The sequence below is a fragment of the Peromyscus leucopus genome, chromosome 9 (genome assembly GCF_004664715.2).
Source record: "Peromyscus leucopus breed LL Stock chromosome 9, UCI_PerLeu_2.1, whole genome shotgun sequence".
Lineage (NCBI taxonomy): Eukaryota > Metazoa > Chordata > Mammalia > Rodentia > Cricetidae > Peromyscus > Peromyscus leucopus.
Window position 1 is genome coordinate 25,096,024 of NC_051070.1, and position 20,497 is coordinate 25,116,520.

At 41.7% G+C, this 20,497-nt stretch overlaps 1 protein-coding gene across 4 annotated transcripts in view; it reads right to left on the reverse strand.

The window, feature by feature from the left end:
* Positions 1–20,497, reverse strand: part of Pibf1 (progesterone immunomodulatory binding factor 1) — a 188,390-nt gene that overhangs the window by 27,336 nt on the left and 140,557 nt on the right. For 2 of the 4 annotated variants that reach the window (XM_028877162.2, XM_037208356.1), the window contains exons 15-16: positions 14,484–14,614; positions 8,243–8,327 (exon numbers count right to left, since the gene is read on the reverse strand). In XM_028877162.2, coding sequence (XP_028732995.1) covers positions 8,243–8,327; positions 14,484–14,614 — 216 coding nt within the window. Of the gene's footprint in view, positions 1–2,581; positions 2,778–8,242; positions 8,328–14,483; positions 14,615–20,497 lie in introns of those variants that run through there. The other 2 variants (XM_037208357.1, XM_028877163.2) reach the window with 2 other exon arrangements.

Here is a 20,497-nt window from a genome sequence, read left to right on the forward strand (position 1 = left end):
CCCCAAGACAGGGTTTCTCTGTGTAGTCCTAGATGTCCTCAATCTGGCAGCCTCTGCCTCCTGAGTGCTGGGACTAAAGGTGTGCGCCAGCCACCTTGATTTTCATTTACGCGGGACGCTACGGTTTGGTGTGGTGGGCTGCTGTCATCGCTGCTGCACTGAGATATTCTCTAAAGCACACATGTGGCTGCTGCCTCTACTCCCCCCGCTGCCTTAGAGAAGGGAGCACTTCTCTTTTTTGGTTTTGTTTTTTGTTTGTTTGAGACAAGGTCTCAATATGTAAAACTCACTATGTACACCAGGCTGGTTCTGAACTCATGGCCATCTACCTTTCTCTGCCTCCTGTGTACTAGAATTAAGGCATGGGTCACCATTTTTTCTCCTTAATTTTCTTTTTTGTTTGTTTGTTTTTTGAGATGTGATTGTACTATGTAGTTCAGACTGGCCTCAAACTCAGTTATGTGGCCCCTCCTGGCGCTGGCCTCTTCCATCCTTCCGCCTAGGTTCCTAGGAACTAGGACTGTGGGTATGTGCCACCATGGGCAGCTAACACCCTGGCACTTCACAACTGCTGAGTGGATAGTCATTTCAGAAGTTTCAGTCCATCATGTAGGGGATGTAATGGAGTCTGACATCAAGGGAGACAGAGCCTGGCCTGACCTCCTGACAGTATTCACTGGTGCTCACAAGAGTCCAGTGCCCCCAGTGGCTCTGCCTGCACTTTCCCAGCTTTCCTTTCTTCCTGATGCTCTTGTCACAAGCCACTCTTCACCCTTCGCTGTGTGGACAGCCTTGCACGGTCGCTTGCACGGTCGCGTTTCCCACGATCCTGTCACACTTATTTTGTTCTCATTCTATACACTCTCATGAGTTAATCTAGTTCCATGTTTAAAAAATGCTGTTCTGGAGCCAGGCGGTGGTGGCGCACACCTTTAATCCCAGCACTCGGGAGGCAGAGGCAGGCGGATCTCTGTGAGTTCGAGGCCAGCCTGGTCTCCAAAGCGAGTTCCAGGAAAGGCACAAAGCTATATAGAGAATCCTGTCTCGAAAAACCAAAAAAAAAAAAAAAAAAAAAAAAGGCTGTTCTGGAGGTGGTGGTGCATGCTTTTAATCCCAGCACTTGGGAGACAGAGGCAGCAGGATCTCCCAGTTCGAGACCAGCCTGGTCTACAAAGTGAGTTCCAGGACAGCCAGGGTTAATCAGAGAAACCCTGTCTTGAAAAACCAAAAACCTTTATTTTATATCTAGAATCCACTTATGAGTGAGTACATACCATGACTGTCTTTCTGGGTTTGGGTTACCTCACTCGGGATGATTTTTTCTAGTTCCATCCATTTGCCTGCAAATTTCATGCTTTCATTGTTTTTTCTCTGCTGAGTAGTACTCCATTGTGTATATGTACAATCAGACCAAAACCCATAGAACCATAGAGGCTATATATATAGCATGGAGGTCCCTAGGACGACTGTGGCTTATAATAAATTTCGGTTTTACTCAATTATTGAAAAAAAATAGCCAAATGAATGGAAACACATGAACTATGAACCAAAGGCTGAGGGGCCCCCAGCTGGATCAGGCCCTCTGAATAGGTGAGAGAGTTGATTGGCTTGGTCTATTTGGGAGGCATCAAGGCAGTGGTACCAGTTCCTGGGCTTGTTGCATGAGTTAGCTGTTCGAAACCTGGGACTTATGCAGGGTCGCTTGGCTCAATCTGGGAGGAGGGGACTGGACCTGCCAGGACTGAGTCTACCAGGTTGATCGCAGTCCTCGGGGGAAGATTTGCCCTGGAGGAGGTGGGAATGGGGGGTGGGCTGGGGGTAAGGGTAAGGGGTGGGAGGGGGGAGAATAGGGGAACCCGTGGCTGATATGTAGAACTGAATGGTATTGTAAAATAAAAAAATAAAAAAATAAAAAAAAAACCAACCAACCAACCAAACAAACAAAAAAACAAAACAAACCCCCCAAAAGCCTATGCTGTGACTCAAATCTTTGTTTCTAAATGAGGTCTTTCTTGGGCTTAAGAACTCATGTTCTTAACCTGGAAGCGGATATATCCACTTAGATATCTGCCTTCCTTCCCCAAGCTTCTTCTTCCTTCTACTACACAGACCTAGGATCAAGCCAAAGGCTGGGCCATCAGTTCTCATTTCTCCCTCTTCATCAGTCCCTAAATCCGATTACCAGACCCTGCCGTTCTGCTTTGAGATCGGCCTACTTCTGACTCATGCCATCCATCATCAGCAATCTCGTTCCAGGGAAATACAAGAATAGCTTCCCGAGCGGGTTCTTAACCACTGTCCTTACTGTAATCCCAAAGGCTGTGGGAAAGCGGCATTTCTACCAGCATCTTGAGTTTGGGCTAGTATTAAAACAGACATCTGGTCAACTCAAGAGTTTATTTCTGAGGACTTGTGAGCTGCCCTCTTCAATAAGTAAATAAACAAATGAAGAGGGAGATAGAGAAGAGTTAGTAATTTGGGGGTGTAGCTTAGCTCAGTGGTAGAGCACTTGCCTAACATATGAGGCCCTGAGCTTGACACCCCCCCCCACCGCCCCACAACAAACAAACAAGCACTCCAATAATAAAGAAGAGCAGAATTAGAATTTTCAGATGCGATTGTAAATCTCCTTCATTTAAGGCAAATGTGAATGGAAAGATGTGAGTGAACAGTAAGGTGAACCCTGAACCCAGGGGACAGGCCGGGAGCAGCTGCTCTAGAAGGTCCCAGTTCCTTCACCCACAGTGTTTCTGGCCTCCACATTCCAAGTCCGGCTGCTGCAAGAGAACAGCATAGAGTCAATTGTTTCCTTTTTCCTCTTCTTGAAAAACCTAACTGTTTAAGGTTTCTACTTTCTGTATATCAAGTTTCAATCTTAGTGCAAGCGAAGGCATTTAAGAGGAAAATAGATTATAATCCACTGGAAAGGAAATAGAAAAGGGTAGGTACTTACTGTAAGGCATCAAAAATAAGAGAAGGGGAAAGGCCTTTAACACTTGGATAAGACATTCAGCTATGAGTTTTTTGGCAACTAAGACAAAAATGAAGCATATTGAATTACACTTTTCATTTTCTGACAGAAAAAAGGAAATGACATAACTTCATTTACAGAGGCAAAACTTTCCTGGAACTAATGTAAGCAATAACTCATAAGGAGTTTTTGTTTGTTTGTTTGTTTGTTTTGTTTGTTTTTTTTTTTTGTCTAAATGGGACTAAGTTGATTGGACTTTCTTTTAATGAAAAATGGATTTAATTTATACTCTTAATTTCAACAGTATGTAATCTGTAAGCATGGTAGATTTGCTTCACTTTTACCACAGTCAATTTCACCTGTACCAACAGGGCCAGTGAGCTACCAGTGGACTGCAGGAAAGAGTTAAATACAGAGTACACATGGCACTACTTATATTCCTTAAGTAGTCTTACAAAACACAGAGAGATCACATTGCCCTTGAACTCACAGAGATCCGCCTGCCTCTGTCTCCCGAATGCTGGGATTAAAGTCGTGCGCCACCACTGCCTGGCTCCAGTATACATTTTGATAACACACACTCAGAAAAGGACAACTTTGTATGGCCAGACTCCAGATGTTTTAGGAATGACAATGTGGAACTGTCCTAATTGGAGCCTTTTCCATTTGCCAGCGTGTGACTTGGATCTAACTCATGTTACATCAACACATAGAGCCATATGAGACCTCAGTGGTCTGCCTAAGAGGTGGAGCTGGAGCCCTAACTCAGAACAGGATCTGAGGAACTTTAAAGTGTGCATTTGTCTTCTATCTGTATCATTAATTTAAGCTTTTGGAATTCAGCTGATTAAAACCATGATCTACATGAAATGATATCCCCAAGCCTGGAAGTTGTATGGAGTAAGCCAGTAGCCTTGGGTACCTCTATTCAGGTTTTTGTCACGTTACAAAATACCCGAGAAAACAGCTGAAGGAGGATGGGTTATTTTGAGCTTTTGAGCTATTATTTGGACTCATAAATAATGTGGCTTTAAGTTTGATGTATAAAATGTAGAAATAAAATTGCTTCTATAATTTTCAAAGTGTAGCATAATCCTTTAAAATTAAATGAGACTTGCCATTCTGAAAAGAAAAAGTCTTATACAGCTTTACAATGGAACAGAAACCTTTGGTTTTGATCTCTTAAATATTCAGATTTGAAAACATACACGGAAAAAGTCAGGCATCCACAGTGAAGAAACAATTACTGGAAGGCAGAATTCTAGGACGTAAGTGATGGCTGTACCGATGGAGATGGCCCAGAGCGAAAGGCCGAAGAAAGAATAAGCCCCTGCTCTACCTAGCTCTGCCCTCTGTTCCTGACGGGCTTATCTATTTCCAGGTTATCGCTAAACTGCAGTCCAGCGACTTGAGATGGAGCTCAGCCGAAAGCTCGCGTGGCACAGACCACGTCCCGCCTTTGGTCTCAGCAGCTTGAACACCAGGCATGGTAGACATTCCTTGAAATCTTAACACTTGGTAGGTGGGGGCAGGAGGATCATAAGTTCAAGGTTTGGCTACATAGTGAGTTTGAGACGAACCTGTGGTACATGAGCCTGTACTAAAAAGTGTGGTAGTATTCTAATTGTACTGAAATGTGATTTTGATTGTATGTTAATAAATAAAGTTGCCTGGGGGTCAGAGCTATTAGAGTCATAGAAAGAGCATGGCGGTGGTGGCACACGCCTTTAATCCCATAGATCTCTGTGTGTTCAGGGATATAGCCAGCATTGGAGACATACGCCTTTAAGACCTAGAGGGCTGTACATACAGACAATGACGAGGCAGTCACGTGTTTGGGTTTACAACCAATGAGTAGGCAGAATGACTTTGAACCTATGGACACACAAGGAAATAGCTCTCTTTTGGGAAGCTGGGACAGCAGGAGGAAGGGTGAGATTTTAGCTCTGAGCTCTGACCTCTTGGCTTTCTCTTTTACATTGTTTCTGTGTTTCTTATTTAATAAGACGGTTGGTTACATCTACAAAAAAGCAAGGAAAAAAAAGTCAATTCAGGACTACCTTCTTGCTCCTTACTCTCTCTCTCTCTCTCTCTCTCTCTCTCTCTCTCTCTCTCTCTCTGTGTGTGTGTATTTATTTATTTTTATTTTTGTGAGTTTCACTATTAGCCCAGCCTCCACCTCAGTGTCTAGAATGCTGCCTCAAGGCCAGTGTTGCCATGATCGCCCCGCTTTACTCTTCTATCCATTATAGAAGGTGATGTAAAAGACACCTCTAAGAGAACCTATTCCAAAAGCCATTTCTTTTTTGTTTGAATGAGATTTTAATTTATGTGTATGTGTGTGCCCCTTGACTGTATGTGCACCATGTGCATGCCATTGCCCATAGGGGCCAAAGGATGTTAAAACTTCTAGAACTAGACTTTCAGGCAGCTGTGAGCTCTCCCACTGGGTGCTTGGAACCGAGCCCAGGGTCCAAGCAGCAAGTGCTCTTGTCTCTCCAGCCCCTTCTCTATTTCTCGAGAGGATGACCTTCCAACACCCCCACAGCACTTCTAGGACACGCACCTTTGAACTGTTTCCAGCAACAGCCCCAGCTAATCTCTCTCAACAATATTCTTCCAGTCATTTCTTCCCAAACAGTTGACAGACTTTTTCCAGACCAGACAACAACCTTAGTAGTCTCACAAATCAGTGATTTCTTTGGAAACTTTCTGTTTTAGAAAAATAAAATGATAGAAATATGGATGGAGGGGCTGGAAAGATGGCTCAGTGGTTAAGAGCACTGGCTGCTCTTCAAGAGGACCAGGGTTCAATTCCCAGCACCCACATGGCAACTTACAACTGTCTGTAACTCCAGTTCCAGGGGATCTGACACCTTCACACCAATGCACATAAAAATAAAGTTAGATAAATTATTAAAAAAATGTGGCTGGAAGAAGCAATGATTAAGATAGTATACTGGAAAAATGATTTGGACTGAAACATTACACTTAGCACAATTACCTGTTGGTGAGGATACCCAGCTACTGGCACTCTTATCATTGCATATAAAGCGAAAAAGTATATTCACCCAGGAAGTCTGGCAGTCTCTTACCAACATATGCTTACCTTGAAACTCAGCATTTGTGCTCTGGTGTGTACTAAGAGAAAACAGAGGCCCATGTTTTGCACAAATACCTACATACAACTGTCTAAAGTGGTTTTCTTTGTAGATTTGATAATATACTTTAAAATGAAACAAATAAGCAACAACAAAAATCATAAAATAGCTACAAAATTATAACTAGTATCTTACATTGTAATATTAATACAAGAGTAAATTAAAAAATTAAATGTACCATAGTATGACCCAAATAGCTATCACAGGTAAATGGATTAGTGGACTGTGCTGCAGCCATATAATGTGACATAAATACTCAGTTAAGTGAAAAAAGCCAGTTAAGTGAAAAAGTGAAAAAAAAAAAAGGCTACATGTTGCTAATTTAAATTATATGACTTTCTATAAAAGGTGAAGCCAGAGGTAAAGAAAATAGATCAGTTGACAGTAAGGTACAGGACTGGGGAAAAGAAAAGAAGTCACCTCAAAGGGGGCATGAGGGAGTTTTGGGGGTGGTGAGACTATTTTACACATTGATGGTGGTAGTAATACAATGTATGTGCCAAAGGAAACAAGCAAAATTAATGTCCCCAAAGTTAAATCACATTGTTTACACACACACACACACACACACACACACACACACACCTTTGAGGTAGTATCTCATGCATCTCAGACTAACCCCAAACTTCCTATGTAGCCAGCGTTGAATTGCTGACCTTGCTTCTCTCTCTCTCTCTTTTTTTTTTTTTTGGTGAACCAATGTATTTATTGGGGTTAATTACAGGAATATGGGTGAGGGATACATAAAGAAGCATGGATGTTTCAAAGGTAGCTATGTCACTGAAAAGCCCACCCCAGCATGACTAATAACTCAGAGAAAGCCGATATCTTGGAGTGCTCTATATAACTTGCAGGTCAGGAAGTATCTTCTCAGCAGGCATTACTGTTTACACATGCTGGGGTGGAAAAGGCCTTGTGAATCTGCTAAGTTTTAGGGACTTTTTGAGACTTTTGAGTTGTTTACTGTTTGAGTCTTAATGAGCCTCTTTAGTTCTTGAGTTTTAAAGAGCTTCCTTCAAGGATGTCATGTTTTAACTCAAGGAAATTGCAATCTCATTGCTTATTATGTAGACAGGAGAGGGTGCCAGATCTCATTACAGATGGTTGTAAGCCACCATGTGGGTGCTGGGAATTGAACTCAGGACCTCTGGAAGAGTAGTCAGTGCTCTTAACCTCTGAGCCATCTCTCTAGCCCCAACCTTGCTTCTCTTGGCTGGGTGCTGAAATGATAGCGGCTCAGCTTTGTTTGGTACTTGGAATGAAACCCAAGGCCCTGTGCATGCCAGGCAAGCAGGCTACAACTGAGCTATGTCCCTGCCCCTGTTTATCTTTTCTAGTAATATGTAAACCACAAAACAATCAGCTAGCATACTCTGGACTGGATGGATTTAAGAAGAGAGGAAGGGTGGAAGGAAGGGAGGGGTGGGGGAAGGAGAAAGAGAGCACAAAGTTAGTGGATACAGAGGTGTGGAAGATCTGAGGGAAGCAGATGAATGTGACTAAACTGCACACTATGAAAACGTTTTATAACAACGTTTATAAATTAACAAATTACAGTTTCAAAGAATTAAAAACATTTGGTGAGCAACAATTAAAAATAGAAAAGAACCTTAAACTCTGCACATGGTGGTGCACACCAATAATCCTAGCACTTAGGAGCTGAAGGTAGGAGGGTCAGAAGTTCACAGTTATCCTTGGCTGGAGGAGGGACGGAGGCTGGCCTCAGGCTCATGAGACACACCCCTTCGCCAAAATATTTGAACTTGAAAGCTCAATATACATATTGCATATGAAGACTGGGCATACAGTGATAGGTAAGACAGGCACACTAGAGAAACTTAATGTCTTATGGTAGAAAGAAAGAAAGCAGGTAGTAGTTAAATAATGTGAAAACCAGTGACTAAGATACAAGAAAGGCATTCCAGAAATGACAGTTTGCTCTAAAAACAAAGTACATCACAGATCAAATGTTATAAAGATGGATAGCTCACAGTGAGCTACAAACAGAAGTCATTGATGATCACAGGATACCAGAATCCAATCATCTTAACTCAAACATAGATTTGGAAAATGTTCAAGATGACAAACTATTACAAGGTGGGAAAAGTACCTCACGGTGATTTAGAAGTTGTTCCAAATCCAATGCCATTTGGTTCTTCGTCTGAAGCAGGGCTGACTTTTCTTTATTTAAATTGCTGTTAAAAACCCAAGTGTTAAAAAGTGACCATGTTGTGTGAGTTTAGAGACAGTAAATACAATGAATAAACATAAATTTGATGGTCTGAACTGCAGACGAATGGGATTTGTAGTGGATAAACACAGCAGAGCAGACACTAATGTTAACTGAACAAGTGGCTTGGTTATTGTGCGCGGGGAGTGTTTGACAGTGTGACTCCCCTGCCTGCTCTGGGCACACAATCAGCGTTTTACTGACTGACTGCGTACTCCTGAAATGTTAAAAGAGGTAGAAAAGAAGGATATAAGTACATGGACATATTGAAACACAAGGTATCAGAAGTCAAATTGAAGCATTTATCCCTAGGACTTACCGTAGTTTTTAATTTGTCCATAGTAAATTACAAAGTACATAATTTAAATAAACCAGTCTACTGTAATTCGCAAAATAATTTTGTCTCCAAATTCTTAGTTCAGTATTAAATTTCTATGTCTACATTGTGATTGTCTCACTGGTAAATTCTTGTTTATGACAGTTTACTGTAAGGTCATATTAGTATTCTAAGAAATAATTGTGGACTGCTTTATATTATCTGAAATTTTACTATTTGATGCACAAAAATTAATAGGAAGAATCGAATGAAATATTCTATATAATGTCATTTGTAAAAAATCTGTGTGATCAGCTCTGTAGGAATTGAGAAAAGTAATAATAAATCAAAATAGCACAGTTCCTCAAATGTTGAGACAAAATCTGTGAGGGTGAAGTTAATGAGCAGTATTTTGTTGTAAGACAACTTTAAGTTATATTTAACAAAAAGTTACCAATTATACAAATTTTTGAAGATTTTTTTGAGCATTCTGGGAGAACTGGCAAGTCCAAGGACCCAAAAAGAAAAGAATCCCACTTCCTCCCGATGAAGTCAGCTTCCCCACGAAGCAGCTGTCCTGAGAGAGGCCGGTGCATTCTGCCTGTTCCTTCTGTGCCATTCACTCTGCTCTGCAGTGCAAAGCAGAACTTGGTTTTCACATCTGTAAAAGTGTAAACTACTCACGTATGTCAAGGGGATATGTGCATTACCTAGTGAATGATCACATAAAGCGCTGAACACATAAAACTCTACATAAATGCTGTACACCATTACTACCTTAGAGGAAAACAGTAATTAAATGCCAATAAAGCAAGCAGCTCAGCAGAAAAACAAACTGACAGGCAGAGGTAGGCGCCGGGGATCCTACTAAGCTGAGCAGTTGAAAGAACAAAACGGTGTCCAGGACAGAGTGCCATGTTCCGCCAGGCTCTAAGGCATGGTAAGCATCAGATGTTTCTGAAATGCTCAAATTTGAAGCTATTTGTATTTTATCTGAAGATACACACTTCTCAAAATGAAAGTAACGTCTGGGAAACAGAACTAGGTCTTTTCAAGGAGTGGTTACGTTCATATCTAAGTACATACATACACAATGCACAAACACTAGCTCATGTGCAGTGCACACACACACACACACACACACACACACACACACACACACCACACACGCACGCACGCACGCACGCACGCACGCATGCACCCATTAAATAAAATACAGAGCAATGGGAATGGAATGTTGAAGTAATTAAAGGATTCCGACCGGACATTCTCTAGAAAGGCTTTGTATACAGTATTTAACTTTTCAAGAATAAAGCAAGTGTTCCTCTATTAAACAGCACCACAGCCACACATGCTATAGAATCCAAGTTGGGTGGATAACAGAATAGCCATGTTGCACCTGAAAGACAGCAGTTTACACAAGCAACGTGGATGCTTCAGACCACATTCTGTGACTGGAAGATCTGGGATATACTTTCAAAGTCTTAGTCTTTGTTATAACCTATCTAAGTCACAAGGGACACTACTGTTAGCACGGGCATTTCTAAACCTCCACTGTCCTGATGTCGTGTACTTTCTCAGCAGAAATGTTGTCTTCCTAAGACACAGTTTCTACCAATGGAAAGTGACTTTGAAAATATAAAGTTTCCATGGGTGACTCATAAAGATAGGAAACAAGCTTCCCTCTGAACACATCTATCTTGAATGTTATATTACACCCATAATTGTTCAATTCACTGTTAATTATTACTTAGACACTCATGTTTATGGCTCTGTTTCACCTGCTATATGAAAACATATTCCTGATATATTGTACCTTAACTTCCTGGATCAATATACTCTGGCTTAGCCTTGTAAGAGAAGTTGACAATGTCCTCTTTTCTTCTCTAACTACTAGTTAAGAATAAACTGAGAACTGACAGCAGAGAAAGAAAACTTATGCTAATTATTCTCTTTTTATGCTCCCCTCAGATCCAAAGTCGAGCTCACACTGGATTTTCCAGACTGACTGTCTCCTGTGCGTGGTGGAGAGTTAACGTACCACTCTTAGACTAGATCACTACTTTAATGACAGGGGAATTCAAAGCAGTTATTAGCAACATCTTACTGTGAGCTTTCCAACAGCTTCTGATGATTTTATTTCAGTCCATACTGACTCTAACCTTTCCGGGTACTAAGCACACTGTGTAGACAGGTCTGGGGGTAGAGTACAGCAGTAGAATGCTTGGCTGAATAAATTGTATGAATATTTAAACTTGCAAGGGTTGACATTAGTGTGATGGCATTGTTTAATTTGAAAAGAAAACAATACATTTCCTCAGTTCTTTTGTTGTTAAAATAAGGTCTCATGTATCCCAGGTTGGCCTCCAATTGCTACAGAGCTGAGGATGACTATGAGCTTAACTTATGAATTAATTTGTTGTGTGTGTGTGTGTGTGTGTGTGTGTGTGTGCATGTGTGTTATATGGACCAGTGTACATGCCTACGTGGAAGTCACAGGAAGACATAAGGTTTCCTCTTCTATCATTCGGCCTTATTCCCTTGGGATGGTCTTGGACTGAATCTGGAGCTAGGCCGGCAGCCCAGCAAGCCCGGGATCCCCGTTTCTGCATCACAGGTGGGTGTGGCCACACCTAGCTCTTTTAGTTCTTTTAGATGGGGGCTTGCCCTTCGAGCCATCTCTCTAGCCCTGTAACTGGCTTTTCAATGCTGTCACTACACCTTATCACTCAGACACGAGCAGAGGCAGAACTTAGGACAGAATTTCTGATGCCACAATTATACTACTTTGATTTTTCACAGTAGATGACAGTTGCTTCACCTGGAAGCAAGGTATCATATACCCTAAAATATTAGTTCGGAATTCTCCAGGGCAGAGCATAGGGAGGCCGTATAACATGATGGCTAAGACTACAGAATGACCATACAGAACATAGGGAGACATGGAATCAAATTACTGCCAAATCCTGTGTTCTTAGAGGAAAAGCTGCTTACTTTTTCAAGGATGAATTTATCTATGCAATCTTTTCAAACAGTTACATGTTTTTTTCTAGGTTAAATATTTCTGGCCACTTTAATTATTTTTTTATTTAATTAACTTTTTTTTCATTTATTTTACATACTGAATAGTTTCCCCTCCCTCTCTTCTCCTGTCCCCCTCCCCATTCTACCCCCTCCCCATCCACTCCTCCTCCATCTCCACTCAGAAAGGGGCAGGCTTCCCATGGGCTTGAACAAAGCATTGCACATCAAGATGAGGCAGGACCAAGCTCCTCCCCCTGGCATCAAGGCTGCTGGAAGTAATCTGGCGTGAGGAACAGGTTCCTAAAAGCCACTTTAATGCTGAACAGAATAAGTATTTAAAAATTATTTCAAGGCAAATGTAAAAGAGGTATTTTTCTCTAGGTTTTTTTTCCCTTCCTTCCTTCCTTCCTTCCTTCCTTCCTTCCTTCCTTCCTTCCTTCCTTCCTTCCTTCCTTCCTCCCTCCCTCCCTCCCTCCCTCCCTCCCTCCCTCGCTCACTCCCTCCCTCCCTCCTGGTTTTTTTTGTTTTTTTAAGACAGGGTTTCTCTGTGTAGCTTTGTGCCTTTCCTGGAACTCGCTCTGTAGACCAGGCTGGCCTCGAACTCACAGAGTTCCATCTGCCTCCCAAGTGCTGGGATTAAAGGTGTGCACTACCACCGCTGGGCTTCTCTAGGGTTTTTTTTTCCCCCGAGACAGGGTTTCTCTGTGTAGTTTTGGTGCCTGTCTTGGATCTCGCTCTGTAGACCAGGCTGGCCTCGAACTCACAAAGATCGGTCTGGCTCTGCCTCCCAAGTGCTGGGATTAAAGGTGTGCGCCACCACCGCCCCTCTCTAGGGTTTTAAATGTCCTTTCTCCAAGTTTATAAAAGTAAAATGATAGCATTATAAAAATTTCAACTATAATAAATACATATTAAGAAAAAGTCCCAACTGAGGTTTCTTCCTCGGTTTTCCTAACATAACTACATGCATAGTAGATGATGAAATACATAATTTCTGTTGTTTGCAGTATGCACTTATAGTCAAATCAATCAATCAATTGAATCAATTTGCTAGTAATTACATTTAAGAAATATTTTAAACTTTACAGTAGTTTTAGAAATAAACTTATTTATTTTGATGTTTACTATACATAATTGACTTTATTTTATCATAACACCAAAAAATAAAGAGCAAGAGTAAAGTTCTGGGACAATGATTTTGGTGTGCTAGGAATGGCAAGAAATGGAGATGATTTGCATCCAAAGAACACTCAGATTTCAGAATTAAGCATGACAGTTCAATTTTTTCAGTCGTACATCTTAGAAAACCTATTTCCTGATTTTCTGTTGTTTCACATGTATGGTGGTTTAATGATTATTGAGAAAATCAAATTTTTACATCAATTTTAAATTTAATAACTAAGCTAAATAACCAACTACTCATGAGTTAAAACCTCGTTCTCAACATGCAGCATCACTTTTTTTTCTGTTTAAAAAACTAGAAATGGGCGCCAGAAAGCAGGAAAAGGCTCGCCAGGGAATGCTGCTGCTTGCAGCCAGGCCTGACAACCCCAAACTCTCTCTCCCTCTCTCTCTCTCCTCCCTCTCCCTCTCCCTCTCCCTCTCCCTCTCCCTCTCCCTCTCTCTCTCTCTCTCTCTCTCTCTCTCTCTCTCTCTCACACACACACACACACACACACACACACACACACTCGTGTATGCAAAGCCAAACTCAAAAACCCCAGTCTCATAAACGAACAGGTAAACAAATGTGGATGACAGAGCTTGGCGTGGTGGCGCATGCCCTTAATCCCAGCATTTGGGAGGCAGAGGCAGACAGATCTCTGAGTTGGAGGTCAACCTGGGCTACAGAGCTACAGAGAAACCCTGTCACATAAAAAAAGAAAAAGAAAGACAGGAAGAAAGGATGTGTGACTAATAAAGGAAGCAAATCTTTTGCATAATGTTTGTTCCCCTAACACAAATTCAGTTTTAAATAAAAGTGTTGGGAAGGAATTTATTTCTCGATGCCAAGGTAATTTCTTGGGTTACTTCATGTAAAGGATCAGAGGCAGATAAGCCCAGCATTTTCTTGGCAAAGTCAACATAAATCTAAGCAAAAGTCTAAACTGGACGGTTTAAAAAGCCATCTTGACTGTAAAACGACACGTGCTTACAGTCCTTCCCTCCGGACCGCCCCAATGCTCGGCAAGCAATCTAGGGGACAAGAACAAGCTGGCTCGTGGGCCCTTAGGATGCACAGGGTTTTGTTAGAGAGCACACCATTATTTCCAAGCTAAGACTTCGGATCCTAAGGTGAATATGAACAGCTAATATGACGTACTGTGTGAGTACAGGTGCAGGTGAGCCATGCTGCATACAGCGTGAGCCATGCCGTGATGTGGAGGGCCAAGAGTTCATCATTGCTTTCCATCATTTTTAAGACAGGTTTTTTTTTTTTTTCCTGTTGTGTCTGCCATGATAGCTGGTCTGTTAGTTTCAGGAGATCCTCCTGGCTCCACCCCCATCTTGCTTTAGAAGCACTAGGACTAGAGATGTGCACTACTGAGTCTGGCTTTATGTGGTCCTGGATTTACACTCAGGTCCTCATACTAGCACATACACTTTACCCAATGAGCCAGCTCCACAGCTCCTTTCTTTGAAGTCTGAATCCTTATATAACTTCAGACTATGTTCATAATTCAATGATTTAAACCGTACAATTAATTAATTCAAGTTAATCTGCAACAGCATATTAACAATGCCTTTAGTATTCGAATAAAAGATGTGTAGATAGTTTACCTGACATCTTTCTCCAGTTGAGCTGTACTCTTCATTAGTGAATCAATCTTGGAATCCCGTTGCCGCACAGACTCTATGAGGTACCTGTAGGGTTGCTGAGTCTGGTTTAACAGTGAATTGGCTCTGTCAAGCTGAAGAAATACACTCGTCATTAAACTGCAGAAAACTTGACAACCCACTGAAACCAGCCCCACACAGTATCACAGCACAGTATCCTCTTGATGGGACTTTTCTAAGCACTGAAGTCTGAACGCAGGACCTTGTGCCTGCACTGAGCTGTACACCACATACCCAGGACCTCAGGCCTGCACTGAGCTGCATACCACATACCCAGGACCTCAGGCCTGCACTGAGCTGCACACCACATACCCAGGACCTCATGTCTGCACTGAGCTGCACACCACATACCCAGGACCTCATGTCTGCACTGAGCTGCACACCACATACCCAGGACCTCATGTCTGCACTGAGCTGCACACCACATACCCAGAATCTCAGGCCTGCACTGAGCTGTATACCACATACCCAGGACCTCATGTCTGCACTGAGCTGCATACCACATACCCAGGACCTCAGGCCTGCACTGAGCTGCACACCACATACCCAGGACCTCAGGCCTGCACTGAGCTGCACACCACATACCCAGGACCTCAGGCCTGCACTGAGCTGCACACCACATCCAGAGTACATCAAACTTTTGCACATGAACTATTCTGAAATGCTAAATAAATCTGTATACATTTGGAGGTTTAAAAAAATGACTAATCAATACAGTCATTATAAGTAATAGTAATAATGATTATAAACAATAATGGAAAAATGTAAAATACTAATAGATATCAGTTTGGAAGACTGGTCACCTACATTTTCTATTTGTTTATCTGAGCAACCACATGACATACATACATACATATATTCATACATATATACATATATGTATTTCCTTTTAATGAAAATTCATTAGATAAAACAATCTTTCATTTAGACTTTATTTCTAAAAATATTTATCATTCAATACTTTTATTTCTTCATATCTCCTTTAGTATTTAAAACATATAACTCATGTACCTGAATCATCTTACATAATTAAAAAATTAAAATTATGGTCAAAATACAAAAAACCAAAACCCCCAAAAAATCAAACCCATAAAAAGTTACCATTTAAACCAGTTTTCTTTTCAAGACAAGGTTTCTCTGTGCAGGCCTGGCTCTCCTAGAACTTTTGTTATAGACCAGGTTGGCCTCGAATTCAGAGATCAGCCTGCCTTTGCCTTCTGAGTGCGGGGACTAAAGGTGTGAACCACCAGGCCACGCCCATTTAAACCATTTTTAAGTATACAATTCAATGGCATTAAATATGCTCACAATGTTTTAGAACCATTACGCTGATCTTTTATTTCAGTGCTGAGGATTGAAGTCAGGGTCACATACATGCCAACCAGACACCCTAACCACTAAGCTATGTTCCCAACTCAAAGAACTGGCTGGGCTGCTTTTCAAGACAGAGCCATGGTTTCACTTCAGCCTCTTGAGTGGGGGATCACAGGAATATACCACCACACCTGCTTTAGTTTTCTTTCTTAAGTCTATTTTAAAATCTACATCCTTGTAAATTTTAAGCTTTATATGCAATTTACTTTGGTTATTTCAATTTTTTTTTTTTTTGAGGAGGGCATTCCATTCATTTTATGAAAACAGTAAGAGAAGTCAGGCATAGTACTGCACTCCTTTAATCCCCGCACTTGGGAGGCAGAGGATCTCTGTGAGTTCAAGGTTGGCCTGGACAATACAGTGAGTTCCAGGACAGGCAGAACTACAGAGCCACACAGTGAGACCTTGTCTTTGGAAAACTAACCAACCAACCAGTAAAAGTAAACAGGTAAGTGGGCCAATGAGAGAGCTCAGCCAGTAAAGGTCCTAGCAGAAAAGGCTGGTGACCTGGGTTTAACGTCACACACAAAGATGGAAAGAGAACCAACTCCAAATTTGTTCTGTGACCTCCCCATCTGTGCTGTGACATGTCTGTCCATGTACACACACACACACACACAGACACACACACACACACACAGAGACACAGACAGACAGACACACACACACACAGACACACACACACACAGACACACACTCCATTGAATACCCAAGAAAACAGAAAGTGAGAGCCTCCCTGACGCGGAGGGGAGGGAGCAGTGAGATGGGGTGGGGGGTGGAAAGAATGGACCAATCTGGGCAGTAGACAGCAGCGGAGTAGAGCAAACACTTCATCAGTGAAGACAACTACTGGAGGAGGGGCCACTCCCCCCGCCCCCCAGCAAGGGTGTTGGTGTGCTTTTCTTTTGTTCTGATGTTCATTCTTTAAAACCCACTGTGATGCCACAGGAATCTGACCCTACTAAATTACTTTAGAAACATTCAAATACACAGCCGAATGAAGTTCTACTAACCTGTATAACCAGTTTCTTTAGTCAATTATATCAAACAATTGCCTTGACTTTGTTTCCACAGAACTGACCCTGGCTGAACAACCTCAACTGACAAGTGGCTTTGCGTTTCAAAGTGCAGTCTGTCTTCTGCCTGTGTCTGTGGGGTGGGCGGGCAAAGGTGGAGGGCAGGCCGGCCATTTACAAACTGCAGGAAAACTCGATGGAGAAGGAGCAGTCTCAAACTTACCAAACCTAACTTTAATTGCTCAGAGTACAGCACCATCCTACACATTTTAGTCACTTTGCTTTTCACAACAGCAACTTGATTTTAAAACAGCAAAATGAGCCAAAAGCCTCACACATATCAAGTTTACATGCTGGGACTTCCCCACATTCATGAAAACTGCAACATTACTGTCTTCAGGGTATATTTCTTTATAAATGTGTGTAGGATTTTAGTCTCCTCTTGCTTTCTCTAGGGCCTCATGGATACTTGTCCATACTACCTTTCAGTGGCAGGCGAGTTCACTCCCGATAGTACAACCCCACCCTCTCCACCACAATCTATTTTCACTCCCCTGGGGAGAAGAATACAACTGTCAATAAAAAGTGTTGATACTTTTATTTGTGAAAAAGTTAAATGAACAGAATTTAATTCCTCCGATTAAAAAAGAATTTCCCCAATACAGCTTTTTCTAGTTATAGTAATAAGTATTCAAAAAGTTTCACAATACTGGCTGACTATTGTTAGTAAGCTTTTCTTTATAGGAAGGCATTAGTAACTAATGACTCAGGCACCATATATCACATGACTCAGGATTAAGTCCATGACACAACAGTTTATAGGATTGTTATTCCTCCTTTGTTTCAAACACTTGTACGTATGATTCAGAGGAAAGCAGTACCTGTTTAAAATATAATTGTATTTTGCATTAAAAAACTAATTCAAATTATACTGGGATGATAATTCAAAATTATTTTTCTTAAGATTTACAAAATATAAATGTGACACATTTTGTTGTTTTCTTTTTCCTTTTTAAATTTTGATACAGGATCTCTCTACATAGCCATACCTATCCTGGAACTCACAATGTAGACCAGGCTGGCCTTGAACTCATAGAGATCCATGTGCTTCTGCCTCCCAAGTGCTGGGATCAAAGGCTTGTGCCATCACACCTGGTCTGTGTGTTTTTTCCTTAAACGTAGAATCTCGTTCTTGTGGAGTCTCTTTTTCACAGGAACTCCTGGAAATGGGGATGGATTGTACTGTGTCCTACTAAGTAGACTTACTACATGTGATATATGTAGAGGTGGGTTACATCGAGCCACTTGCTTATCTTTGCATGTGAAATATCTACTTGATATTCAACATTAGGCAAAAATCTATGTTCTCAATCACTTGGGAAAATGTTACAAAAAAACCCAAAACAACAACAACAACAAAAAAAAAACAACGAGTCTCATCCTGACCAAACTAAATCAAAACCCAACAGGGCTCTGATTCTGATGAGTATCAACACCTACTCCCACCCCACCCGTTCAAGCCAGCTCCATTTTGTATGTTGAGACTTAACTGTCTCAAGCAATTGGTGATTTCGTTGTTAGGAAGGGAAGGTGACAGAGTTGTGCAGGTGTGCCCTGGTGCTTGCTGGACTGCAGGCAGGTCTGGAGGCTCAGGCGAGGGACAGTGTGGACAGGCTTGTAGTAGTGAAACAAATGGGCTTTAGAACAGCAGCTGTTCACCAATGCTTCTCCAAGGCTTCCAGGACTTTAATAACCAAAAGCAAGTGCCTACTAATTGATTATCAGCTATGCTGCTGGTCTTGAGTTTTTGTTTTTCTTTAACTTCTGAGACAGTCTCTACGTGTAGCCTAGGGTAGCCTTGAATTTTCCATGTTACTGCCCCTACCTCCCAAGTGTTGGATTCTAGGTCAGCACTACGAGGCACGGCTCTAGTCCCAACTCTCAAAATGTTGGAATGAAGGAGAAAGTCACAGGGAAAGACGTTAAAGTATGTGATAGCCAGTATGGAAGAGATAATTGCCCTTACTGAAGTATATGAGACTGTAAAGTACTAGCCATTCTAAGTGTGGTCCTGCATCATTTTCATTAGGACTTGTTAAAAAGAACGATTCTTAAGGCTTCATTCTACACCTCCTTGATCATAGTCTGAGGGCAGGATTTAGAAACCAGTATCTTACATAAGAACCTTGGATGACTCTTATGCGCACTAATGTTTGTTTGTTCCAGGCAGGGTCTCACACCATAGCCTAGGCTGGTCTGCAACTCACAACTTAGCCATGCTGGTCTAGAGCGCATAGTGATCTGTGCCTGCTTTCGTCTCCCCAATCCTGAGATTACAGGTAGGGACAAACTTATTAATATTTTAGAATCCCTGTTGAGGTATGAGAGTGGAGAAAAGGGCAGACATGAGAGGATCAACTCCATTTAAGAGGTAGAAGAAAGCAGAGAAGTTCAGTAAGCGAAAGGGTAAAGGTGCTTGCCACCCAGCGGGGTGACCCGAGTTTGCTCCCCAGAACCCACACAGGAAACCCACTATCAGAAAATGACAACTCCTGTCCTTTGTTCATCATACATCTCAGCACAGACATGACAGACACACAGACACACACAGACAAGACAGACACACATACAGATATAGACAGACAGACAGACAGACAGACAGACAGACAGACACACACACACACACACACACACACACACACGGTAGAAGAAAATGGATACCAGCTAAGCAGACTAAAGAGACACATGAGTTACACAGTCAGAGTTATAATAGCCTCGTTTGGAAAGCAAAATGAAATGATTTCTAGAATATCTATAACGTCATGTCTCAGGTAGATCAAATTTGATGGATACTAAGAACACTGGTGATTAGTAAGTTATTAGTGACCATGAGGACAGGGCATAACTGATGGAGGATGAAAATATAATATTAATATAGTAAATAAATTTGAAGGGAGAACAAAAAAAGATACCGAAAACCCTCTGGTAAAAGGGATCAGTGAGAACCAGGCCAGATGATGCAGCTATAGTAAAATAAGTGGACACATGCTATAATTGGTTTTGGGAAGCCGACGCTATCTGTACGGTGAAGATGAAGTAAAAACACTGGGCAGAAGCAGGTAGGACCGATCGATCCTCAACAATGTGCTGTAAAAAGAACAATCCTCTTAAGAAGTTTTTAATACATTTTCCAAAGGCCAAAAGGCTTCCCTCTCTCTTTTCCATTAAATCTTATAGACTACCTCCTATGCTGTAAAATACTACACATGCTCAGAAGCCTCGTGGATGCATTTGGCAGCAAGAAAATGGGGCTTCAGCGCTCAGGCGCTTGATAAGGTTCAAGGCTCAGCGGAGAAACAGTGAGCCAGAAGGGCTTGAGAAACTGGAAAAACACAGTCTTTACGATACTGTACCTTGAAGAGTCCAAAGTCCAGATGTAATGGGAATGAAAGGCCCCAGAGAGCTGAGAGGAAAATGTCAACTTCGACTGCTAGAAATTTCCTTCTCTTTCAAAGCTCCTCCTGAGAAGTTCATGTTTGGAGTCTAGCCATTTTTTAAATTATTACT